General features: G+C 42.4%; 1 protein-coding gene across 2 annotated transcripts in view; it reads left to right on the forward strand.

Annotated features, from left to right (window-relative positions):
• Window positions 1-27,008, forward strand: part of LOC143339916 (cadherin-18) — a 146,123-nt gene extending 119,115 nt beyond the window's left edge. For both annotated transcript variants that reach the window (XM_076761472.1, XM_076761471.1), the window contains exons 7-12: window positions 332-585; window positions 5,053-5,189; window positions 8,279-8,400; window positions 10,600-10,717; window positions 19,989-20,240; window positions 26,186-27,008. In XM_076761472.1, the coding sequence (XP_076617587.1) occupies window positions 332-585; window positions 5,053-5,189; window positions 8,279-8,400; window positions 10,600-10,717; window positions 19,989-20,240; window positions 26,186-26,691 (1,389 nt within the window). In that variant the 3' untranslated portion in view covers window positions 26,692-27,008. The remainder of the gene's footprint in view (window positions 1-331; window positions 586-5,052; window positions 5,190-8,278; window positions 8,401-10,599; window positions 10,718-19,988; window positions 20,241-26,185) is intronic.
• The last annotated feature ends 693 nt before the right edge of the window (window positions 27,009-27,701 follow it).

The raw sequence follows: 27,701 nt of genomic DNA on the forward strand, positions 1-27,701 counted from the left end.
CTCAGACAACAAATTCATTATTTATTATTATTTAATTACATCTCACTTAGCTTAGTAAATATTGGCCTGTTTTCATTTTTATAATAATAGTTCAGTGATAATAATGAAAAAAGAAAAATCTAACCCCCCACCCAACAGAAGAAAACTGTCTAACTGACACTTTTGTAATGTAATTTGTGGCCTTTCTTTGCAGATTGGCAGCACTTACTGTATTTATGTGAGCCCTGAGTTAGCTTTCAGTTCTTGTCACTTGATCCATTCAGATACAGTGTGACTACTTTGTTCTATGAGCGTGCTAATCACATTTCCCTATGGCACCTTTTCCCAACAGCCTCTGAACTACGAGAGAAAGAAGACCTACACCCTCCACATTGAGGGGGTGAACACACACGTGGATCCTCGTTTTTCCTATCTTGGTTCTTTCAAAGACACTGCCACCCTTAAAATCACAGTTGGGGATGTGGACGAAGCGCCTGTGTTTTCTATGGATCATTATATCATGGACGTATATGAGAACGCACCGAGTGGCACAGAGGTGGGCACCGTAACAGCTCGAGACCCTGACAGCAGGAACAGTCCTGTCAGGTAAGACCCTTAGGTACACGTACAGTCTGCAGGAATGATTGTAGACATTAAGAGGCAGAGCAGCTGTGGATCATTGTATAGAGTTGAAGATCTGTAGTCTTTCATGTATAAATGTCAGACAAGTCTACTAAAAAAGAGAGGAGGTTGCTCATTCTATGAGGCTTATTTTGAGCTGAGCACTCTTTTAGATGTGACAAGCAGCCGATGTAACTGTCATTTTGTCAATTAATTGGCTGCCAAAAACTTTTTTTTTAGAAACATCGCAGTCTTTGCCAGATGGATTTCTAAAAAGCCTCCTTACCATATCTGTTCGGATTAGCTCAGTCGATAAAGCATACGTTTGCTTTTGCAGTGTTGATCATGAGAAAGTCCATCTTTGCCAAAGTGGTCACAGCTTATCAGGAATGGCTTCCCTATTTATTCATCTCTTCATCAGCGCTTCTCTTTTGGCATTCAGGTTTACCATTGAGATGTCTCTGAGGGGCTGTGGATGTGCCCATAGAGGTTTAAGTCAACTAATAAGATTATTTCTGCCTCCAAGAAATGTTTGTCTAACTAAAACTCCAATTTGCATGTCATCTCTCTGCCCCATATAATTGTACTTGTTATAGCATCCAAAGCTGTGACTTGACACTGGAGTTAGCACATGTATCTAATAATATCCACATATGATATACTGTAATGCATGTAGTGTTTCAGGTGGCTTCGAACATGTTTTGGAGCATAATGTCGATTAGATCGACAGATGTACTGCAACATGTGTGATAGCCTCCCATTGGCTCCTGATACGATATGCGTCCTCTCTCACCGACTCTAAATCAGCCACGTGCAGAGTGAACCTTTCTCATTTTTTTGGCATCATCAGAACGATTTAGATAGATGGTTATTTTGTCTGAAAGCCTGTGAAGTAACCTGAGGCAATACAACTGCTTAGCACATTTGTATGCGCTCTAAACACATGTTTGTGTACAGTTGAAAAAAGATTGATATTACCCTTAGGCAGTGGACTAATCATATGTTTTCACTCTGCACAGGTACCTCATTTCATGACATTACACTCAAGCAACTCCTCACTGTTTCAATTTGAATTCCCTCTGTAGCCTTGGCATAAGTGATGGAGACCCTGTAAACATGGAACTCCTCATGGGATGAAGTATTGTTGCTATATCAATAAGAAGCAATCTTGACTTGGTAGTATATGTTTTAAGATCATAGTTTAAAGCTGAACAATGGACTGCAGAGCCCAGGGGGCTTCTAAACAGCATTAAGTAGAGACCATGCTACTGTCCGCCCCCGGTGAGCGGTCTGTGGTTCATGATTTCAAATGGGAGGAAGACATGAGGTAAAAATGATTCAGTGATTGATGTCAGAGTCTTAAGACTTTGTGAAGGATTTGTAGTAAACAAGAAGGTAATCTACATATGAAAGAGCTTCCTTGCTCTCCTTGTGGGATACCTCCTCCTCGTCCATTCCTGCGGTACATCACTCCCAATGTTCACCACATAAAGACGAAGGCAGCGGGAAGTATTTCAGTGACACCCACTTGAACCCAGAAAAAGCCAAACAACTGTGCCAATGCTCCCCGTGTTTGCATCAGAATTCAGAATGCAGCAGGGATCAGTGTTTGGCTCTCTTTGATCATCAGACGTCTGCCCATGCATGCAATGAAATAAACATGTTATTGAAGTGACATATCAAAGTTGGTTTGAAATTGACATCTAAATAATCAAACGGAGTCCTGATGGCTCATTACCTCTGGTTGCTCTTATGCATTATTATAATCATCAGGGCCGATCGTGAAAACTTCTTGGCCTGGTTGCCATCAAGCACTGCATGGAGTCAAGTCAGCCCATCTTCAGCTTGTATTAACTGGCCCTTTTTCAACTTTAAACAGCTGTATTATGAAATAAGTTCCAATGGAGACACTTTTTAGAGACGCACTTCTAACATATTTCACTAGGTTTGTTGTTAAAATCTAATATGTTAACGTTAACATTCAGCAGCAAAATGTCCTCCCTGAGCTCAGAGGACAGTTGAGCAGAGAGGTACAGATAAAGGCTCAAGTAGGCCTCTTCAGGCTTGTATGAGCGTGAATGCATCTTGTTACGTTTCCCACTTAAACCCACCTCCCGACCGAAGGTTAGATCTGCCTCGATGAGCAAGGCTGCATGACGTGATTTGGAAAGTGTGTGATCACCCTCTCTGGAAGCCTTATGTGTGTCTTTACAGAACTATGAATCCACCCTTTGACTAATGAGCCCAGTCTGAAAACGTAGAGCTCAGCCTAACAAGCTGAGTTGGAGATGTCCTTAAATGATGGACCCTTTACAAACCCTTAAGAACTGGGGAACAGCATGGAAGTATCCATATAACCGCCCTCATGCCAACGTTTAAATGTCATCCCCATTTAATAACATCAAAGGTACATCCAGCTTTTTCTTTTTTTTCCATCCAACAATTTGATTTTTGGGTCTTGTGATGAACATTACCACCCACGCTGGTCTGCAGTACATACATATAGTCTGTTAGTCTTCTTCATGTTCATTGCCCCAGTCTATTTGGACATACACACAATTACTGTGTTTTAATTTCATACATTGCAAGAATACCAAAGAGGGTGGGTATTACCATACTCACATACACAAGGACATAGACATCCAGATGTCCTTGTTATTATGTCTCAAGCGGGCTGATGACAAAAACTGATGTTTATAGAAGAGAACAAGCTATTTTTTTGCATTCAAGGTGTTCTAGAAAACATTCATTATATGATGTTACATCTTGTACTTTTAGCCATTATCTGCATGAGAATGAGAAAATAAAACACCAAACAACAAAATGCACCAGATTTAACACCAGTAGTAACAGAAATGAAGTATTTTTCAGGGGATTTTTTCTCGACAAAGCAAATGCTTAGCACCTAAACTCTTAGTGAAAGGCTACAGCTGAAAAGCTTTCATGCTCTTATGAGCCTGAGCATTTAATAAATCATGACAACATTTCTACCGAGGGTTCTGGGTGCACTTGTAAGCAATCCAAGCTATAAAAAAAGTTCATTATTTCAAATAAATGCAATCCTGGCATTATTATCCCTATACCATTGCCATCTCTCATGCCAATTGAAAATTGTCGACTTAGGCCATATTACTCAGGAGAATGGATGCTGGATTAAAGGTGTAAATAGGTCATTAAGAGATAAATTAGGGAATACACAGTCAATGCTCATTTCGTGCCTGAACTCATGAGAGGAGCAGCTGAGCCCATTTCTGCTTTGTATTTTGCAGGCTGCTTGGCTTCTAGTTTGATAACACTGTTGCTAGAAAGCCATTACGACAGTGTAAACATTGCCAGCAGAACATCGCCTTTTGTCATTATTGAATATTGAAGATAATTGCACTTGACTTAGAAATATGTATTTTCAGAACATTCTGTCCAGGCCTGATGTCCATTTAGAAGCAGTGTGGGTTATTCTATTCATGGGCTTTAGAGGTGGGATAAGACACTGAAAATCACAGAGGCATCGCAGCATCCCCTTTGGTTTGTGCTGCGTCTGCACTTCATTTCATTGATGGTTTTGGCTCACTGAATCTCTTATCTGTAAGTCTTTGTTTTGTGGTTTGATCCATTTTGTCACCAAATATGACATCAACGAACGTAAACAAAGTCACGTTTTCCTAAGGCCTCAGTAGAAATGGTAAAGTGAAGCCAAGGCCGAAAACGTGCCTGCATAGTGTTCTGAGGTATTTAACTAAGTACCGTTTGGCCTAAAGGAGCACTCTAACAATTTTCACAAAGGTCAGTTTAATCGTAATGAGCAGTCATACTCAGCCTGTGAAAACAGTTGTATAATGTCCTCTGTGGCTCCAAAGGGAGCTCTCCAAACTTTGAAAAAATAAGCCTGATGTTATCGTCAGGTTGGGCTTGGAGGCTGCTTCTGTGTTATGAACTTCAAAAGCCGGGTTTACCAAGCAGGGGGGTTCAAATCGAATCAGTGGATTGGTTGCGTGTTGGAATGTTGCATTCATGTCTGGAACTTGGACCAGTGCAACACCAAATTCCTGGAATGCCCCTATAATCAATATATACCCCAATTTAGCCTTTCACATTTTACATTTTAGGTATTTTCCACTCAGTGTTGTTCAGCACAGAACAGGAAGTGAACCTGCTGACAGGTCAAATATCAAATGTGTGACTTTGTAGTTGCAGTATGTCCTCTCAATGTAAAGTCTGTAGAGTGTGTGGAGGCGGTTTTGGTGATGTGCAGGTCAAAAGACATGAAGACGTCTCAGTTAAAAATCTACAAAATGCAGTTGTAAAGCTACATCTCGTCATTTTCCGCAGCATTACGGTGACTTTAATTCCACGTGAAAATGTAGTCAGTAACATTCTCCATCTTTTCCACTGCTGTGTTTCTTGAAAAATGCATCTGGAGTGGATCCATAAGACCATAATTTGCTTGCCCAATAGGTATTTCTTGGACAGCAAAGAGGAAGGCGTAAGGTATTTCAGAATCGATGAAAGCAGTGGAGTTATACGGACGACACAGCACCTGGACAGAGAAGACTTGTCTTGGCACAACATCACTGCGATGGCCTCGGAGGTTGGTAGGTACCCAGGTCGCTTTCCATAAACTTAATGTTTACACGTGGGCGAGTAAATGTAATGCACCTGCTGCGTTATGTTTGCTCTTATGTGACCGAGAGCAGATGTATTTTTCTTGATTTCTGAATTTCTTGCCATGTCGACATGCTTCCTGCTTCCTATTGCACAAACAGATTCTTACTTTTCTACCTCAGAAAGTTCAAGAAAGTCTGGAAACTTGAGGGTGTTCTAGCTCAGCCTCAGTGCTAATATGAAATAGAAAATTTCAATATAGCCGCAGACTCATCAGGTTTAGAAGCGCTTTACTTTAGAATTCTCCACATTTTTCTCCATTCGTATTGACATTGAACATTTTGTGATACAGGAGGTAAATGAGCAGATACAGAGGTACATGTATACCCTACGTACCATTCTCTTCACCTTCTTACATGGAAATATTTAAAAAACCAGGCTATATTTCTCACGTTTGCCACCTTCAGGGACTGGAGTAAATACCTGAAATGCTGCTCTGCAGTTGCCAGAAAAACGCACTTAAAAGAGATTGCTATTTCTTTCCACACTCATCTTGTTTAGCCCCAAGCTAATGGGAGACATTATAAATCGTTATCAGAACTGCATTCAAATTGTTGGTGAGTTTGTGCCACAACAGCATGATTTAAAGAGCAGAAATAAAGATTAAAAAATAAATGGTAGGTGCTATAGTTCTACCCAGAGGGTTTTTTTTTTTGTCCTTTTCCACAAGATAACAAGACACCCTAAGGGGATCATATAGTCAGAGGGCAGCCCAGGCTCAGATTCATAGCGTGTAAAATTGGACTGAGAATCAATATCAACAAAAGGAAGGTTCCATAACGAGGAATGGCCGCGTGAATCCGCTCTGCACACTCCCTCTTCACCTACAGAGTAAAATCAGCAGCGCCTCTCAGGCCCTGAGCAGACTTTATTCAGATATTCACTTCAATGTCTTGATCAAAGACACTTCGGCAGGATACTGCACATGTTAACGAACACACATCCACAGTCTTAGCCTAACTATCAGTCCACAATGTCAGCAATTACATAGTTCGATAGAATGAACAAAAATATAGGTGGTAATGGTTCACCGTTGCCTGCAGCTCTTCAGCTTTCCAGTTCAGTGTCACTCCTCCAATGCCAAACAGATTTTAGTGAGCAGACTGTTTACAAACCTCTTCTGACCACATAAAAGCTTATATTCTGCTTCCTTTATTGAATGAGAAACAGTAAGAATGAAGATTTTTCACAGAACTATAACACTGGTTTTATTTGGGTTATGCCATGAAAATGTCCCACTTCAAAGGTGAAAAAACAGTATTGTTCTGATGCTTAATCATTAACATGGTCAGTCCAAAGAAATTGCTTTAAATTTCCATCCCTAGTCAGCAGTAAACCGTAAACACGATGCACGTCATTGCACCGTTTACACCTGCCCAGTTTTCAGCACTGCAAGATGTTCCAGCAACGTTATTAACAGTAATATCACAATCACACCCAGTGTTTAAACACAACCTAGTACCAGGTGAGTTAATAGTGAAATTAACAATTAAAGTCTGGAGAAAACAAGGATGAAGATCATTTGCATATTGATTAGAATGTATTCAAATAGGTTCGAGTGTATTTTCTTATAATTAACTACAAAATCAAATTAGTACCAATTGTTTCAATGCCCTTTCCTACATTGAAAATTAATTAAATCAATGCAGGCCCCGCTAACTTCTTGAATTGCTATCAGGTAAGTTGGGTAATTTATAATCACAATTAGGCAAATCTCTTGCCAACCGGCAGAGGTGCTGCATGCTAATGTTTCTTTATCTCGTCACCTCTCCTCAGTATTCAAGGATACAGTTCCATGCCAAGACACTGTCAAAAGGAAGAATGATAAATTTTTACCACTTTGAATGAGCAAGGACACACAGTGTCATACACACAAAGCGCCCTGCACAGTTTACTGCAAACCACCCTGCAGAGGCTTTACCCCGCCTCCTAATGGCCACCCAGAGTAGACAGACCATCCTGCTTGAATGTATGATTTAATTTTAGTGTTAAGTTTTGGATTAACTTGACATCTAAAAGCACAAAGAGCCGTCTCGTAATACAGTAGGTGCACTGTCAGACATTCTTTAGGCACTGGAAAAACACAGTGTATGCAAACCAAGGAAGTAAATAAAAATGTTGAAACATTAATTTAATAAAAAAAAAAACTGCTGCGCCTGCACCGGCTTTTTTTTTCTATTCGCAGAAGGTTTTGCTGAGTAAGCATGCTATTTTTCAGCTCTGTCCTGTGACACACTCATACTGTAGGACATCAGAGCTACTCAGTGAAGCCACTCTTTGCTGGAGACTGAGGTGCCCCTCAGGGTTGAGGGTTAAATGCCTTGCTCCGGGGCAGGGGGGGTATGGATGACCAGGGGAAAAATATGGTATTAAACAAAGGGACGTGGACGCCTTTCTGAGGGGGTGGCATTTCTGCAGCATTTCAACCAGAGAACTGGAAGTGTTTTAAGGTTGTGCTCTCTGGAAAGACTAGCTCAATCTCGCATTTGTACAATTTGTGTAAATTAGCCAGTGTTGTCTTTGCTCAGTATTGCTGTAGCTTCATACAGGCTGCATTAAGTGCTCAGAACTAAATTACATTACTGTCCCATTTCACTTCTGGGAGCGCTTAAGCTTGATAATGCTGCGCTGATGGTACTGTATGGATATAGACGGCATATGAAATCTTAATTCAATAATCAGAATTTATACGTTAAATCGTGTATTTCAAGCAGATGATGTACAGGCTTCATGAGTTGCTCATGCAGCACAAAGGGCAAATAATGCATCACAACTAAGTGACCAGCTGGGAAAAGAAAATGCTGCACGGAGATGATCAGATGTGCTTTAATACAGAAAACTGCTTTCTGCAACACTGCATCCCTCAGTGAGGCACAACCTGAGACAAAACCCATAAGCAGTCCAACAAGAAAAGCACTGCGTGTCCCAGTTTGAAATGAAAGTGTTGATGCTCTACTTTGTTATTAAGACTCACTTTTGACTTTCATCTTCTTTGTCACTTGTTCTCTCTCTGCTCCAGACAACCCCAGCCTTCTCAGTCACGTCCCTGTTACCGTCCAGGTGCTGGACATGAACGACAATCCGCCAGAAATAGCTACAGATGAGGAAGTCATTGTGTGCGAGAGCTCGAGGCCAGGACAGGTGAGCGCCTAGGAATCACCTAGAAAAATCTGCAGCAGCTATCTCTGTCGCCATATCGTTTTTTTCCTCTCTCTCTGTCCTCACATTGAAATCTTCCAACACTAGGGACTCACCTCAGGAGGAAAGTGTTTACCGCAGTCTTCTCCCTGACCACAGACGTTCTGCACTGAACTATTGTTTCCCTCAGCAGTTTGGGTTACTCGCTGAGAGCTGAGCAGTAAGAGACTCTGAAGGCACTGGAGAGAGCTGCTTAATCATCCTTCATTCAAAATGAGTATCTTAGCAGCAAACCATGACAGCTCTAAATCGAAGCTCATTCCAATTTGCTCTCAGTAGCCTTTGATTCATTCGAATTAAGAAGGTTTTTGAGATATAGAGCAATCAGCAGCATGGAAATGGCTGAAAGGGTGGTTTGGCAAAGGATGATGAAGCAAAGAGTGGGAAGACACAACTAAATACATTTTTAATAGTTCCAAGCTAGTGGAAGAAAAGTTTGAATTAAAGTTTGCATTACATTTGAATTAAGGTTGCAGTAGCCTCAGGGTTATTGGCCCAGGGGATTAAGTGGGAAGAATTATGTGCTGACTGAGACTGTGGCACACCACCATTCAGAGGACAACATGCTGCATGTGAAATAATACAGCTGTTCATTCAGGTTTTACAGTCTGTTTACATTTTAATCTTTCTACCACTGGCATGGAAAATGTTCTGATTGGTTTGCAGGTTTTGATCAAAATTGTAAAAGGACACTTGGTTATAAATCAGGGCTCAAGGTATATTAAAGTGCTGGTTTAACCACAGCAACACTGGTAAAATTGACCAAAAGGAAATGGATGATTAACACACTTCTCTTTGTCCTTCGTTAGCAGCCTCAGGTCTCCAAAAACAGGGCTTCAGTGTTAAAAGGAGCAACTGGGTTTGCGTATTGTTGTCGAAATTGAAACCACGTATCCCTGGCAGGGGTTTAATTATTCACAAAGCTCACATTCTGACTAAATTTTCAGTTCCACAAGTCAAGGTTCCAGATCTGTGAATGGCTCTGACAACAGCAGGCACTGAAACGCGTCTGACAGTCAATAAAAATGAGCCGGTTTGGAGTTACAGTGACATGACATAAAACACCTAGATGTGCTAACAGAGTGAGAATCTTGTCAACTCAACACTCACAGCTCTGTACAGCTCAACGATCTGAAATTGTAAAATCCTTAATGCATGTGCTAGTCTGAGAACTGTACTGAAAGATATGCAGTCTTTCTACACCACTGGAAGCCAGAACCCTACAGAGACAAACTGGCTGATTTCTGAAGAAATTCAAGCACAAAAAATGCTTAAACAAGAGCAGAGACACAGCAGACTCATCATGCTCTTATTTAAAAATTGCATTATGCAGAGCAACGTTGCAGCGACTTAGAAACCGACCTGTGGGTGAGTCCAGGCAGGCATTTTCAAGCTAACGCGCAGTTGCATTGCTTCCTGTGGTTTTGCAAGTTTCCCACTATCCTAATTTTTAAGAGTAATCAAGTGGCAGCAGCCATGGGAAATCATTACATCTTAACTTTGGAATGATTAACACCGGAAGAAAGTTAAACCTGCTCTTCTCAGCCAAAAGTTTCCACCAGACATCCACATAAGTAGACTCAAGCACACGCTAAGCACATCCTAATTCTGCACAGTTAAAGGCAGAGGCTTGTGCAAGTATACCAGGAGCACAACAACAGCCCAAATCTCACACTGCAGATAAGAACTCCCTGTGGTGACAGGGGCTATCAGGTCGTTTTCCTCTCAACTGCAGCTCTCGCCCTGCTCACTGTGTCTCTTACCAATTAAGGGTAACAAGATGACAAAAGTGGCAGTGAGGTTGCCCTTAGAGCGCCCCTGTCATTGTTAGATGCCATTTCCCCCCTCCCCGGCACAAGCAAAGTGTTCTGAAATCCTAGCATCGCCACCACACACTCTCTTTCAGGCAGCATACAGGTAGAGAGGTAGAGGAGAAAATGTTACAAAGCCACTTGGCTGTAGGTCAGAGGAACTCTGACCAATTATGATCAACAAATAATGAGACATGCATCAGAAACTAGATCAGCTCCTTGTCCTGCATGCAATTAGAGTGAAAAATGATTCTAAATGGTGCAGCGGCTAATTAAATGTTGCAGGAGTTGTCTTTGGAGAGTAATTCACCCTGTCTCCTCCGAACAACAGGAGATCCAGACTGTCACAGCAGTGGATAAGGATGACTTTGCCAACGGACAGCGGTTTTCCTTCGCTTTGCAGAGCCAGCTGCCAGTTAATCCCAACTTCACCCTGAAAGACAATGAAGGTAATTAAAGCGATCGATATGTTTGTTTGCATTTCTTATGAGTTTTGCACTCCTGCCTTCGGGGCAGGGCTCCATCCTCGTTGCTCACATTCCAAGATTCAATAAGCTGGAGTGATTTCCTTGCGCCTATGCGCCGTGTCAACCGGGTACGGCAGACACCAGAAGATCCAAATACCGCTGGGATCTACTCTGAGTCGGGTCTGGAGTCATAGAGGTTTGGCATGTTTGCGCGTTGTGTTGTCAAATGGATTACCCGCTCTGGCGCTCTCTCTTTCCCCTCCTGCGTGCATTACTCCGTGCCGGCGCTGGGCCAATGGTGGGCGTTGCCATGGCAACCATCTCCGTCTCAGGTGAATACCTAGCCCTGTGTTGGTCTGCAATCACAGGGCTTTTAAAAGCTCTCAGCCAGAAGATCCCACAGTTGCCCACTGAGAGGAGGAGTTCACAGCACTCCAGATGAATCTCTGAGCCACAGAGAGGCAGGAAAACAGAGAGGAAGGGAGCGCCAGAAAGATCGATGTGATAATAGGAGATAAGTCTGTTTAGCCTTTGGTCGGGGTGCTTCTCACCGTGTGCTTTCCCTTGCCTTCTTCAACTACACCGAGATACAGAGGCAAGTTTTGGTGCATTCATGTGAATGGCACTTAAGGGGCAGATGTGGGGGATGTCTCTAATGGGCAGATGAATCAAGCAAAGCAACACTGCCTGCAAAAAGACATATATCTCCTGAAGCACAACAAATTAGAATTTTTTGAAAGTGCAAGTGTTTATTCAACAGTCGTTTCCTTCATATTAACCCAGTGGAGCAGCTCTGAAGTCAGCGTTGCCTGGAGGTGTAAGTGTGACGGTGTTTTCTGGGGAGAGGACAGAATATTTACTATAGTTTTAATCATTTATAGTTTCTTTTATTATAGTTCCAATCAAATTTTGCACAGTGTTTTTCCTTTGTTATTATTGTTTCTGCATTGTAGATTAGGACTGAGGACATCAAAACTATATAAGGACATATGGAATTATGCATTAAGCAAAAAAGTGTAAACAAAGCAAAATATGTTCTGTAGTTTAGACTCTTCAAAGTCCTTTTGCTTTGATGGCAGCTTTGCACGCTGTTGGCGTTCTCTCAACCAGCTGGAGAGGCTGAGAAGCTGTCCAAAGTTTTGACTGGTACTATAGATCTGTCGAGTGCAGAAGCCCCCGTTCCCGAAAGGGCTGAAGTATTTTTACCTAATCAAAAACTGAAAGCACCACACTGACAACTTCTGGACTGGGTAGAAAACCGGGAGCCACACTGACACCTTTCCTCACTGGCACCTCTTTGTGGACGTGACTGCGTTGTATATCTTGTGAAAAGCACTTGTTAAATGTATTTCATATCTTTGTCAATTTGTGAATTTCTTAGAAATACCCCAGAGTCACAGAGGAACACCTCCACGACTGCCTGCAAAACATCTGTTGCTGATTTGCCAGATGCTGTGTTCGAGAGTCACAGTGTGGCCTTGTGTGGAAGGAACGCTAAGAGAAGCTAATGCTGAAAAATCACTTGTTAACAAACAACAAGCTGGTCACAGTGATGCAGTCATTCTTTCTATGGATGTCTGCCAGTTATGTGAGGCATATCATATAGTTGTGAACAGTAAAATGTTAATTATAATCCCCCATGGATACAAATGGACCTCCCAGTTTGTAAAAGTGTAGTGAGGTGAAGGGGTACTGCTTCATCTGTAATATTTTGACCAAATAAATTAGAGCCCTTGTGATACTGGCAGCTTTTTTTGTTGGAGGTATTAGCTCCAGATGAGAGACCAAAATAAGAGCAATTCAAAACCCACTGTCTTTGGAAAGGTTTGCTTGGGAAACCAGGGAACCCTCCTGGAGCCAGGCCTTACAGGCAAGTGCCTGGTGAGTAGGTTTATCCACAGGGACAGCTTGGGCCAGGTCTGCTTTGAGTGCACAGTGCAAATTAAACTCTTGAAAGCTAGATTTCTAATCCACATACCCACCATTGGAAAATATGCCCCACTCTTGCAAAGTGATTCTCTCAAATGTTGTTAGATTTATCACAAGAGAGCCATCTGCAGCAAAATATTCCCAAACCATTCAGGAAGGAAACCCTTCTTTCTGGAAGGATTGATGGCATTTTTCTTTTTAGTTCATGCTGTTTGAGTAATGGTGCCTTTCAATTTGGGTTTAGCTCCTGCTGCATCCCACAGGATCTTGTTTTTCTCAAAGTGTAGCTGTGATATAATCCCACGTGGGATGGGCCAATTATTTGTCATGACATGGAAATAGAAAATTCTTCATATTTTAATCATCCGTCAGAGAAAACTTGAAGGAATACATTGTTTTTTGAGGGACGTTATTATTATTACTATTATCACCACAATGGTTATTGTAGGATAAATGATCTCTCTGGAATAAATCGGTCATGTCACTAATCACAATTTCTGAATTACACCCTCAAAACTCAGGTTAGATACAGGATACATACATAGGAGGATACATACATGAATGTATTTATGGATGCATGCTTTCCTTACATTTAATCATTTTTATTCTCCAGCTTTACATGAATATTTTATGCCTGTTTTTATGTCCATTCTGTGTCTTTTCGATGTGAAGCGCTCGCTTGGTGCGTCTGATTTCAATCATTCATTTACATTTCTTTGTTGTAAAGCACTTTGAACTGCAGTTCTTGTTTGAAAAGTGCGATGCAAATAACGTTTATTATTATTATAAAGCAGAATGCAAGAAAAAGGTGTCTCAACATTAGACGCTGGCAAAAATACAACTTAAAATACACAAATCTGGAGCATATACAATAAAGTGTTCAGAAAATGACCCTTCTATGTAAGCAAAAGTAATGATAATAATAATATTACAGCAAAGTCTCAGAAGCACTGCCCTGTATCATAGTCTTAGGTGCGGATCCTAATTTCATGTATTACTTAACAGCACTCGGGGCGGGGGATTTCTTGAAGATATTTCTATTAGCCATCGTAGTCTATAATGTTTCCCTGAGGGTAAAAGTTCAAATTCACTGTGCCGTGGGTGAGAAGGGTCATTAATAATTCTGCTTGCTTTGCTTCTTAAGAGTTCTTCATACATACTGCTTAACTGCCTTTGTGGCATCCCTTTGACTTTGGAGGCCATGTTCACTATTTTATGCCTTCAGTTATGCAGAGGGCGCAGATGTGGGATTCAAACGGTCACTCTAACATACAGGGGCCCTTGTACCTCCTCCTGCAGCTTCCTTTCTTTAACCGCTAAAGCTGTTAAAGAGCGTGTTCTGACTTAGAGCAACAGCCAGGACGGTTAGTTGACCAGATGAAAGGGAGGCAACCGCACAGCGAAGCCTCCAACTTGTTCTGTTGACCACAGAGTAGCTCCACTGGAGCAGTTAAATGCCTTGATCAAGTGGTTAAAAAAAAGAAGTACCTTTAAGCTATGCACTATCAGACACACTGTTATGTGTATTCAGCAGTTTGTCAATGAAGGGCACTGCTACAATTACGCTACAACATTTAGCATGCAGCCTGTTTCAGTTCACCTGTGTCGTTTGCTTGCTTACTCATTTCTATTATAATTCCTTGTCCACCTAGAATGATTCACAGCAGCTATTTTCCTCCTCTCTCCATCCCTCCGAGCTCATCTGCAGCTTCAAAACACCAACCTCCCTCTTAATGTTAAGCCGCTGCACTCTGAGCTCATGCTGCTCCAGTCATCTCCAGTCACTTGGAGCCTGCATTTGCGCTTCCACTCAAAAGAGGCGTCAGGAGTCATATAGCTTTCTCCTGCCGCTGTGTATTAGAAGTTATTTGCTGTGTTCACAATATCCGGGTGAGAGAGAGAGAGAGAGAGAGAGAGAGAGAGGGAGAGAGGCACAATGCGCCATACTGTTGACTCCTGTGTCTGATAATTAAAGTAAGCCCTTCACACTCCAAGCAACTTCTTTCTTTGCCGTTGTAGCAGACCAACAGTTGGTAGCTGCTCTGTGCCAGAGTCTAATACCTCCCTCTGTTGTTGTGCAACTGACGAAAATCCCTCTCAGTCACTCACATGACTAACTCTCTCATGACCTCCTTTCCTCCTCGGTTACAGTTTGCTCACAATGGATCCTCATGAACTTGGATTTTTCTGGCTGCATGCACAGTTTTTGCAGGACGAAAAAAGGGTTTAGTTTGAGACACTCTGATATACTTAATGACTCCTTTTTTAGATAAATAACTAGCGATACCTGCAATTGATCCCTCCCTCTCACTCTTTTCAGGTAATTTAACAATCCAGACTTTTAAAAGAAGCCATTAATTAAAGCACTTCAGCTTTTCAGGAAGCTGTTTTCTGTACTTGCAACCATGTCGGATTTGTTAAAGACTATTATCTTGTTACAATTGGTGCCTTTTTCTCGTGCAGTTCAGTAACAGCTCCAGCTCCATTTAGCGATTGTCGATTTTTAGCAAAAAAGAAAACACAGATTCTTAGTCTTAGTTTCAGATCAAGGCCTTTTCTGCGCTTGAAGTGCGATCTTTGTTCGGGGGAGATGAAAGCAAGGATCCTTAAATCCAGAGTTGTCATGCAGATGTGTTCATGCAGTTGAAGTGCTGGATGTGCTACAATAAATGCAGGTCAACCTCCTACAGAGTATTAGGCACCATTATAGCTGAAAAACAAGGGGAATGCTTCTACTCTGCTGGTCTGGGAAAGCACTTTGTGACAAACCTGTTCTGTTAAAAGCCCTTTAAATATATTCAGCCGGACCATGCCTGCTTTACAATGACTGAAAATTGAATGCCGCTTTGATCTCCTTATCTGTCACATTGTGATGACATTTGCTTCTAAAAAGGCAATTAAACGGAGGCTACGATCTCTAAATAACCCACATACTTAAATAGATCAATTGATTTCTGAAGGCATCTTCTTCCAGTGTGCACACAGAAGACCTTATAATATTACAGTTAATCAGCTGTGTTGAAAGAAGCGCTGTCAGGCCATTGATATGTGGGACGTTTAATTAGATTTTATGTCATTCACACTTCGCTTGCAACGGGTGTTACACTTCTAGATTCTGAAACAGCCATTATCTGCTGAAACAGCATGATTTGTGCAAAGTGGGCAGAGCAGCTTGTCTCCTACAGACTTTGTCAAAACTTGCACAACAAACAGCAAACAATCGTCAGACACGATCTCACATTGGAGGGTTTGATTAGATTTTCTTTTCTTCAATCATTTTTTTTCTCCCTCTGATTACTTGATGTTTATGAACCAAGAAAAGTGAGTAACATTGTTTAAATGAAATAAGCCAATGTTGTTTTGCCAAAGCCGGTTATGTGAGCAGTAAGGCCTCAGCAGCCGCTGCTGCCACATCGGAGCCGCGGAGCGATTTGTTCCTGCGTACCAGAGGAACATAATAATAGTATTCTGCAGTCCCTTTTGATAGTTACCACAGAAGCATGCAGGACAGCCCATAATTAACTCAAATACACAAAACACAACCTTATGGAACAAACATACCATGCTGTGACAGTGGGTATGCTGAAACCGACCAATATAATTTTTTTTTTTTTTTTACAAGCAGCTGGATCACTAACTGCTATCTGTTGTCACTGCCGGGCATGTGTTGTTAAACTAAGCCTCACTGAGTCAGACTAATCCTTATTGAATGCAGGGGCTTCTTTTAAAGGAGGTTGCTCTGTTTGTCCCATGATGTGTCTGCATGAAAGGCCCATTATTTCTATACAAACTGATATTAGTGTTTGATAGTCAAAGCTGCCCTTCAATATGTAATAACAATGTAATAACACCTGGATCTGTAATGATATCTGTATTTGCTCTGTTCCATTTGGTTGACAGGGGCTCACGAAGCCAAAAAAGTCACTTAGAAAACCAAATAATTACAGTATCATTAGTCTAGTAATTAGTACAGTTTACATCTTGGCACTTTGGGAACATGCAGTCATTTCAAAAGTGCCATTTCCACCCAGGAGTCCTTGGCAGCATGTTGGTGGTGAATTTTTGGCTAGCACATACAAATACACCTAGCTTGGATTGTATAGTTAGCCTCCTCGGTACAGGAAGAGCAAATGAAACATACATTAATCTGGATATGAAGCCCTCATTCAGGGCAAAGTTTCCCAGTACGTTTTACGCTGGGCAGTATAGGAAGGATACTGCTCAACCTCGTCATTGGGGGAATGCTCAGTTGAACTGATTTACACACAACATGGGGAGATATTATTTCATTTCCAGCCTGTATAAACTTGAGCCATCCCCAACATTAAGTGCCCACCTTTAGAATGTGACGCAGAATACATTCTTCCCCAAAATAGTGCCACCACAATTTATGTTGTACTCCAAGTGGCAGCTTGAGAGCAGGTTCGTGCTGAATCCCATCACCGGCACCTACACACACCCACCAAAGTTCACAAGGAATCCAGCTAAGTGCATGTGTAGGCAAGTGTGAAGTCTGTAGAGACGTGGCTGCGTCGCGAGTGTCTATTGTTGAGATATTTTTGGTTTGCTTTTTTTTTTTTAATAACACTTCATATGTTGAGTTTCCGTGCACTTTTCCATGTGTTTTCCATTTTCATATACCATGATAGAGTTTAAATAGGAGAATTTTTGTTCAGTCAAGAAAACGAACAGAGCAAAAGTTTATAGTGACCACAGAGATCATAGGAGAGTCCTACTGGGCAAATATTCCCATGAAATTGGCAAATTTCTGCACGTCCAAGTTTTTCCTGCTGTGAAATCTAATTTAACTTGATGTCTTGAGATGCAGAGACAGTAATGCATGAGTGATACCAAAGTTATGTAAGTGATTCCTCACTTAGCATGCTAATGCTTTTGGAAAAGTCAAAAAATGAGGCCATTTGCCAGTTAGTGGCTTGTACTTCGGCTTAACGAACCCATCGCGGAGGGAATTCCGCAGGGTTGAGTAGAGCCTTCCTCACACACACGCATATTAATGCATTTGTGCATTTTTTTTTATGCAATAGAAAACCAGACACCAGAAAAAATGGGAAATTGATTGTTAGTGATCTGCAAAATAACACAGATCAGACCGTTCAGAATCATTTGCAGTGGAGTGTGAAATGCTCTTAAAAGCATATTTTCCCTCATTTCCTGGGTGTCACCTGCTTCGCACTGTAGGTAACATCACGTAGCGTGAGCTGTCACAACACAGTGAAGCTGAGACCGCGCTAACTCGTGCTGTCCTTCCTCTTATGTGCAGGCCACGTGGCTGCACACGGCCCATCATCTCACTGCGGCGTTAATCAACAAGCGCACAGCTCTCCTCCACCCACCTGCGATGAGAGGCGGCTTAATGTGAAATTAGCATGACATAATTGATGTGCACTTCCTCGTTGTGGTCTGTACAAGGACCCTTGCTGCTGTGGTGCTGTGCTTCAGAGTGTAAAGGCTGTGACGGCGAACACCATGTACACACAGCTTGTTTGTCTCTCTCTGCCTCAGCCTCTGCCTTCGTCCTCTCTGCTCTCGCTTTGGCTCACGCGTACACACATAAACACGCACGCAAACACCTCCTCCATTCACCCCCTCGCCTCCCCCTCCTCTCATCTTCCAACTCCCCATCTCTCTTCCTTGTTATTTGCATCTCTCACACTCCACTCTCTCAAACCCCCCACCCATCTGCTTGCTGATACGGTGATACTGCGAGTCTGACTTAATAAAGCTTGAAGTACGTGTTGTCATTCCAACTGTCGATCATTATAATTATTCATAGATGGAGCAGAGATTGGAGTGGGAGGAGAGGTCTCAGAGCAGCAGCATGATAGTACAGCACGACGGAGGTGTTTTTGCTGGGTGGAAAGGAAAAGGTTGCCCTGTGCACGATTCAGCATTTTCATAACTTAAAATAATGTGTGGATACGCACACACACGTATAATATATATATATATATATGCCTGTAAGGTTCTCGTTAGTCAGTCATGTGAGGCCCTAGTTAGTCATCCAGGTGCATGAATCACCCAGCCTTATGTCAAGACCTGAAAGTAAATCTCACAATCTTATAATATATAGCTGTTGGTGTACAAATTTAGATTGAAGTTACAGATGCGCTTCATCAGTAGTCAGCTGTTCTCCTGTTCCTGTTGGCATCTGTATTTCCTTTGCTTTATCCTTGAAGGAAGCGCTCGGCTGGCACTCCTTTTGTGCTGTTGTTGCCAAAGCAGCATGGATGAAACTGTCTTTGGTGAAAGTCAATGCAGCATGGTGACTCGGGTTTGGAATTATTGGGCAACGGGACCATAAATGCCACCGGATGGCTCGTGGCAGCCCTGTCAGCTCTTGCTGTCCATGCAGGAGCTGTATGTGCTTCTGTCTTTTGGTTTGTTGTTTAGCACAGACATGCATGTAAATGTCGACATTGCTCCTAATTTATATAATCTCCTTGTAGTTCTGCAATCCACTGATGTAAAAATAAACTTGGCTGAAGTAAACAAGGCTGCTTCGGTTGGCTGCAGCAACATAGAGGACACTGGCGGATAGCCTGCTGTGCATGTACCACCTTAAATATTCCATCTTTATAACACATTGAAATCAAGATCTCCTTTGGTAGATAAAATACATTCATTTCGAAGAAATGAATATTTGTGTGGAATGGAGTTGTTGTATGAGCTCAAGCCAGTTAGAGTTGTTTCATCACTGTCATATGTCTACCTGAGGGAGAGTGTGCTGATATACACAATAAGCTCCTTTTCAGTCCAGCTTTTCTCCCCACGTGTATACAAGTGTTGCATCCGTGTGTTTATTTGCTTCCTCCTCTTTGCTGAATCTTGCCATAAAACCTTCCTCTCGAGTTCTCTTTTATTTGCCTTTTCTTCTCTACAAATTCAGCCTTTTTTATTTCTGTTTATCTTCATGACATGTTCCATTAAGAGTGTTTCTGCAGAGGCCAAGGTGAACTGCTCTTTTGCAGCACATTAAAATAGTAAAAGAACACCTTTGAAATTAATTAGTCTTGGAACACGGGGAAGCAGCTTTAAGACACAGTAAGAAATCCAGCAGCTTGAGGTACTTCAAAAGCACCAAATGCAATTCACAAAGGCAAATGTCGTGGATAGGGTTTTTTTTTTTTTTTTCTGTTTAGCTGATGATTCTTACCCTTAATCTAAATGTCTGTCTGCATAAATAGGTAATTGCAGACTTTGCTGAAAGAGCAAAGCAATTGAGAAGAAAGAGGAAACCATCAATTAGTCTTCTTAGCCACGGGGTTCAATTTTCCTTAACAATCTTTTTTCTTTTAATTTTTAGACAGCACAGCCAGCATCATTGCCAGGCGGCGGCGTTTCAACCACCTGACCCAGGAGCTATACGAGCTGCCCATAGTGGTGTGGGACGGCGGGGAGCCGTCGCTGAGCGGCACCAGCACCTTGACCCTGCGGGTGTGCCCATGCCAACGCCACGGCAGGATCCGGATGTGCCAAGGCGAAGCGTTCCTCTCCTCGGCGGGTCTCAGCACGGGGGCTCTGATCGCCATCCTGCTGTGCATCGTCATCCTGCTGGGTAAGTTGGGACAGCCACAGTGGGGACTGCAGCGGGGGAGAGCTGCCCAGGGGCAAATATCCTGAGGGCATGGATGGGGGAGATGAACCATAGAGGAGCACGGAAGGGTGGAAGGGTTTGAAAGGGTTTGACAAGGGCAGAGGAGGAGAGAGGGATGAATAGACATGTGAGGACTCAGGTAGAATTCAGAATGAGGGTAGAAAGAGTTGGAGAGGGCATGGGCGGAAGAAAAGAAAAGGATACGAAGGACAGAGGAGAAGGAGGACACAGAGAGAGGAAGCTGGAGGAGAGGTGACTTGAAAGGAGATGGTGAGGACACAGACAGCAAAGAAGAGGTGAATAGAGTTTGCAGGGTCAGAGTGATTCAGAGGAGGTGAGTACAACTGAAAGAAGTCTGAGAATACGCCGCGTTCACCTTCAGACCGGCAGCTCCAATCAGAAAATCAGACTAGAACTAAATCACATTTGTCGATGATTTGAAATTCAATTCAGATCTGCTCTCTTGCAATGCAGCTGAATCTTCCTCTCCATCACTCTCTGCCCGGCACGTGTTTGACACAGCATGTTGTGACTAGAAGAGCAAAGGGAGAAGCATGAAAAAATGCGGTGACAGCCAGTACAGATGCCTCTCTCGCTGATTTCATGTGTGACGGATGTGCTCTGCACCCTGAATGCAAAACTCAATCAGAAATACACTGAAGACAAACAGGGCTACATCCGCGTTAGCAGCTCGTCGTAGCATCCAGAAAACACGCTTCAGTCAATGAGTACGCGTGCCGTGTTACTATAGCAAGCAGTCTTTGCAAAGGCAGCAAATGAAGAAACTATATGATCTCGTCACTTTGAAATTGGGGCGTGGATCGTCAGCTTTACAGATCAGGTTAAGAAATTCAAATTGAAACACAATGTTAGAGGTGAAAAATATCTGCAAAATGGTGTCCAAGTCAAAGTCTCATTAAATTTACCAAAGTCAACAAAACTTTAGGTGTGAGAGATGTCACTGACCAATGTTTTTCCTCTGCAAACCAAGCTGCAGAAGGACATGATTAGACAAAACTGTCAAATAACACGGCTTCGCCGCCGCCGCTCTCCCCTCCTCTCCTCTGTGATTGTCTGTGGACATTAGTGCGTGAAGGTTATGCATATTCATACTAGCTGTCTTCCTCCTCTATGCCAAACCCTCTGGCTGAGGCGAACAAAAGGCCATCACCACTGTTTGGAGCCAAAGCTCGAGTGAGAGACACACGCTGAATCGCTAATCATCAGGACGAGGAAGGTAGTAGTTAGGATGGAGAGAGAGAGAAAGAGACAGGATTTCATAACACCTTTGTTTTTCTTTTTTTTTAATCTGTGTTGCATTTTGGGTTTCACACTTCCCAGTTACAGCTGTCTCACCCATAACTCAGCTACTGGACAGAGGTAACGCCATGAGATTTGAGATTCTGTCAGTGGGGCAAAATAAATCAGATTACACTCCATTAACAGCCAGTCATTTGACTACCTGCATCACTTTTAGGAAATCTCATACCAGGGATAATAAAGAAGCTAAATGTGGGTGTTATGATCCCCTCTGTCCCTATGCTGTCTGTCTCTCTGAATATAAGAACTAAAAACATCAAAAATTACTAATATTATCAATAGAATGTGAAGAAGTAACAGTCTGATTATGTCAAAGATGTAATGTGGATATTCCCACTGAATCTAGCATGCTAACCAGCTAGCCTTGGCCTGTCCAGTCCCATCATACTCCTTCGTACCTCTGTAGTCTGTAGTGAATCACTGTAGCGTCCAGTCTGCCTTCAGTCCAGCATGAGGGGATGAAGAAGAGCTGCCCTGAAGGCTCCAACAGCAGCTCCGACCTCCAGCCTCGGGACAGTTTGTGCTTTGTTGACCATAATGAGCAAACGACTCAAATATGCTTTGCATGAGCACACCTTTAGAGACACGTAAGAAAAAATGAGCGACATGTCCTCCTGCACAGGGTGTCGTGACGTAGCGCCAAGCTGGTTGATTGGTTGGCAGATAAAAGAGGTGGAGCCAGCGCACCAATGTCTACTGCGTGTCACTTACATAGACATGGCTCGCCCTTTCAGTTCTGGCTTGTCACTGTGATTTGTTTGTGTCTGATTGTTTTCCATCTGTCCGATTAATGTCCATGTTTTATCTCTGTGCCCTCTAATAAGCCACCCTAATTAAGCCCGCAGCAAACCAAAAACGGGATACAAACGATCTCTGAGCTGACTCAGTTGATAATGGCCTTTACACGTGACTGAAATGACATAAAATATTCATAAGCAGATCATTGTTTGGATTGGACTGATTTGAATTCAAATGAAATGGTACAGTATTACAGTAGTAATTGGGTAAAAAGAGGCATTGGATTAAAAACACAACCATAACCTGCTTAATGTGGAATGAACTCAGCGCAGAACAAATACTTAATGCTCATGGAAATTTTAATACCATGTCGTTAGTAAAATGGAATGTTTCAGTTAATTTGAGGATCTTATTTTCTATGATAATTAATAAAAATATTGTATAATAACCCTCAGCAGTTCCTTCATTCCAGTGCCACAGAAACAAGTTAAAGGACCAGTACACAAACTGTCAACATCAGTCCGATTCGGTCAAGATCGCTTTATTTCTCAATAATAAACAGCATTTGTAAAGCTGTTTAAAAACTGATTGTTCACACTTGAATGTAATGGCTTATGTATTGATCGTAGTGTTTTTACTTACGTTGTATACGTTCTGCCTTGAGAAGTTACACGAGGAGGATTAGACACATTATTTTACAATGCAATACAGCCCTCTAGCCTCCCAGTGTAATCTTCCATAAACGGGGTAAATGCAGCCTAAATGAGGCTCCTGCAATGGCTTCTACTCCAGCAAATAGATATCTGTGGACAGGAGTAATGCTCTCCAGTGCCATAAGTGGTGTACCTCAACTGGCCTTGGCCAGGCGTATGAAATGACCTGAATGGACCATTGAGGGAGTATTAATGCAAGGAGTGTATTACAATGTGGTGTGTACAGTGGATGGGAATATACTACAAATACAAGTATATCATGAACTGTGGAAAGTGAAATCTGGTGTATGAAATGCTGGTAAATAATAAAAGGTGCATCAACTGACTGTCTGGGTAATAGTTTCTCATTATATTCAGGCTGTTTCCCTCTAAACCCAGCTGAGGTTTTAAACTGTAGATGGACAGTTGGAGCAGCTTGAACACATGCATAGAAAACTAAATAATAATAAAAAAAAATCCTAGTTCTGCTTACCATGACCCAGCTCACCCCACACACTCTCACATCTTTGCATTGCGTAATTGGTTGCTTTAAACAAGTTGAGCGATAAGCACTGTCCCACACAAATTGCATTTTTCACCCTCTGTAACCCCACTTGGGGTGCCACTGCAGGTGGAGAGAAGTGATTTTTTTTCCATAGATTAATCGTATGCAGGTTGGGGGACAATTCATTAAAAAACACAGGCAAGAAACCGCACAATGAAATACAGTATGCAGACAAATTAATGGATAGACATAATTGCTTTAGTCACAAGCATACAGTCAAGCACATTTTTCCAGCCCGTAATGGAAAAGTTCAATCAGGGTTTGTGAAAAACACCTCGTGGCCTCACACGTAGTTCAGTTGCTGAGTTTTAGTGATCCATTGTCCTGCCAGGCTAAGAAGCTGGATTCTAGGCCCCGCCGTTACAACAGTAAGAAACAGACATATAGAAAGAGTCGTATGGGTATGAATCCAGATTACGTTAATTGATTTCATTATTTTGTGCTCCAAGCGTACCTGCTGGCTGCTAGATGCTTCTAGTCGGCTCTAATAGCCTGCTCATACCTGGAGTTGGATTAAGTTGGCAAATGCCCTGGGGTTCTCAGACCCATCTGATCCACTTTGCTATCTGGCTTGAGGTAACTTGATTAATTGTGCTTTTTTTTCTGGAGGCGGGAGGCATGTGCCAATGCTACACAAACTCATAAAAAATCCGAAATTTCAAGCACGCATGTCTGCGTGTCAGAATCTTAAGACCTCGCCTCTACCATCGAGAATGAGTCAAAGAAAGCAAAGGTCTGCGTTGGTCTCAGTGTCTCAGTGCTGGTGAGATGATCCCATCTGATCCTGGAAGGTCAGGTTCAAAAGTAATACCTGAAAATCTGACACCTGAAACGCTGAGCCAAGTTTCACGTTTTGTCGGAGATCATGCGTTTATCTCAGTGAGGCCACCCCGCCGTGTCAGCGCTGTGGCCTCATTAAAAAAGACGTTACCACAAACTGTTGTCATTACGTCTAAGTTTTGTCCCGGGGGGGTTCCCTGGTGAGTTCATCTGTCCACGATTATAATCTTAAAAAGAGGGATTTCATGTACTGTAGTCGGGTCAGTTTCTCAGCTGTGACAGAACGTGGGGGAGGTCTGTTTTGGTCCACTTGTTCAGCACCACCAAAGCCTGAATGCTTGGATTATTCTCACCTGCCCATGTGAAGTGAAGGAGTAAAGACTCAGTGACTAAACAGCTCAAGCTTGGTGTCAATGCACCTTTAGTCAGTCTATTCTGAGGCTTAAATCCTCTCTTTGAAATTGTTTTGTAGTCTGTCTACAGCGTGTCATGATCGCCACAATATGTACACAAAAATGTATTGCTTGAGTAAATACAGTAGATTAGCCAAATGCATCACTGCATCCCTGACATTATGAAAGCTGAAACCTCTACCGCCGCTTAATCCACAACCAGCACCTTTCTTGCTCTAATCCCGAGAGGCTGATCTAACACAGTGTGCTGCTGTTTAGATAAATATAACATATAACAGCTTGATGTGGAATGCTAAGATGTGGAAAACATTTCTATCTACCTCTAGTCTCCAGTTTCTTTCCTACGAACCTTTAAGGTTTTCCTCCTGCTAACATTCAATGCAATTTAATTGTGAGGCAAAGATGCCTCTGCAGGAACGCTGATCTATCTCGCTCTTCGCTGAAAATGTTTCATAATGAACTCTTAGATATTGCTGCTGCTGTAAAAATGTACTTCCCTGGCTGATGCCATTTTATTAAATAGATATTAGTGTTAACATCTTGCAGGGAGGTCATCATTAACCCAAAGAAGTATAACTCTCATTAGTTGTAGGAACAAGTTCCAAGCTGTAGCATGTCATCAAATATTACTTGGCTTCATGACTTCATTAACATTTGGAAAAGATATGTCGCAGCGTAAGCTACTTATCTGCACAGACGCTTTAGAGCTTCTTGCTATATTTTCTTTAATGTTCTTTAATGGCTCACTCTTTATATTACTGACCTCACCGAAGCTTAAAGATGGTCACATGAGACGCACCTCCATGTGCTTACAGATCCTCGCCTCCTGTTTACTTGACGTATTGCATTTTGGCTGAATTTGCCCCAAAGATGATGATAATGTGTTCATTGTCATCATCTCAGCAGCCTGCATTCGAAGTATCATCACAGCCACTGCTAATGTCAGCGACAGCGTATTCTGGATTTACTCTTCATCGCGTGGCTAGTTTTAGTGTCCTGGTGGAAAATCGGATAAATATGCACATAAAATTTGCTTGTGTTCATTTGGTTGGCTGTTTACGAACCACAGCGTGTTTGTCTGTGATGAGCTACGAGTTACCAAACACAGGCACACGCAGGGATTGGTATGCACATAAAGAACATGTCACCACATTCAGCTGTTCCATTATGTGATGTTCTGCTAAGCAGTTTGTCAATTTTATTGTTGAGAAAAGCAATTTTCTTTCTGTCTGACTTTTGTCTACAGCTATTAAATTTGTCAGTTTATTGTATGAAGTCATTTTCAAAATTATACTTGTGTACTTGTTGTTATTGTGTTGTTTTTTCTGAGGGGTATTATCGTTAGCACTTTTAAAATTTAAGCACTGATGCAGGCATTTCTCTTCTTCCGTCTTGCAGCCATTGTGGTTCTCTTCATCACACTGAGGCGGAGCAAGAAAGAGCCCCTCATCATCTCCGAAGAGGACATCCGAGAGAACGTGGTCACTTACGACGACGAGGGCGGGGGCGAGGAGGACACCGAGGCCTTTGACATCATCGCCCTTCGTAACCCAGCTGCCGCCGAAGAGCTCAAGTTCCGACGGGACATTCGCCCGGAGGTGAGGCATCACTGCGGCCCGCCCCGCGGCCGCCGGAGCCCGTCAGTGGAGCTGGATGAGGTGGATGTGCATGAGTTCATCAAGCAGAGACTGGTGGAGGCCGACATGGACACCAGCGTGCCGCCGTATGACTCCCTCCAGACCTACGCTTACGAGGGCCAGGGCTCACCCACAGGATCCATCAGCCCTTTGGACTCTCCTGGAACGCAATCAGAGCAGGATTATAACTACCTGGACGACTGGGGGCCCGAGTTCCAGAAACTGGCAGAACTCTACGGAGAGGCAGATTCAGATGTGACGACCTAGTCTGTGATTTCACTCCTGTTCAAACCAAATCTGTTTGAAATTTTTCAAATTTTCAGTGAACGATATGAACAGTGATGCTTTCAAACTGTCCCGGTGGTTTTCAACGTCTCCTGTTGAACTAAAAAGACTGCTCTTTTTTTTTTTTCTTCTTTTTTTTCATTTTGTCGCTTTGGATCATGGGTCATTCGTCTGGAAGTATTAAATCAGATTTTGAGATGGAAGAACAACAATATGGGGAAAAAGGAAAATGATATTTTCCTTGGTGTATATTTTTTATTGCTCAATAAAGTCCTGAAATCCAGATGAGTGGATATGTGAAAGAATTGTATGTGTCTTCTTCCTCCAAGAGTGGACGTACAGAGGATGATGCTGAGCAGCCATATACACAATAGTGACACCTCCAATCATATGTTTCGCATCAATTATTCCAAGTTGCCATTATCTTTGAAAGATTCACTGAAATGAGCCATAAATGGGTTTTCCCAGCCTCTTTGATATGAATTTAGAAACGGCAGAAAGACTTTTATAAAACATAACCGTAAGTGGATAATGCTCTCACAGTGAGCACATTCGAGATTCTCAGCATCATTATCAACAGTTAAGGTATATGTAATAAACATCATCCAGAATTAACAATGAATGTGATTGACATTTCGCTTCCCCACAAGACTGATTTTCTCGAAACACAGAACCAAAAAAATGCAACCTTGGTATCCTGCAGGTTCCCCAGGGTCTCCTCATGGTCAACGTTCCAATTTATTAGGTGTGCGAGCCCCTCGACGGGAGCCAGCCTCGGCATTGGTTCACTAATTTGTCCATGCTTGACACTTTTTGCAGTGGGATCACTTAGGGTAATGTGGGTATGCACTCAGGCTTTTCGGTATAAAACACTGACACCGGAGGAATATTCTTACTTAGTCTTGTCAGTACACTCAAAGTCCGAACTCGCTTGTGCTGATAATCAGTGATTTCATTGACGTCCTTCAGTGCGCATCATACATGTATACAGT

This window comes from Chaetodon auriga, chromosome 21 (genome assembly GCF_051107435.1).
Source record: "Chaetodon auriga isolate fChaAug3 chromosome 21, fChaAug3.hap1, whole genome shotgun sequence".
NCBI classification, from domain to species: domain Eukaryota; kingdom Metazoa; phylum Chordata; class Actinopteri; order Chaetodontiformes; family Chaetodontidae; genus Chaetodon; species Chaetodon auriga.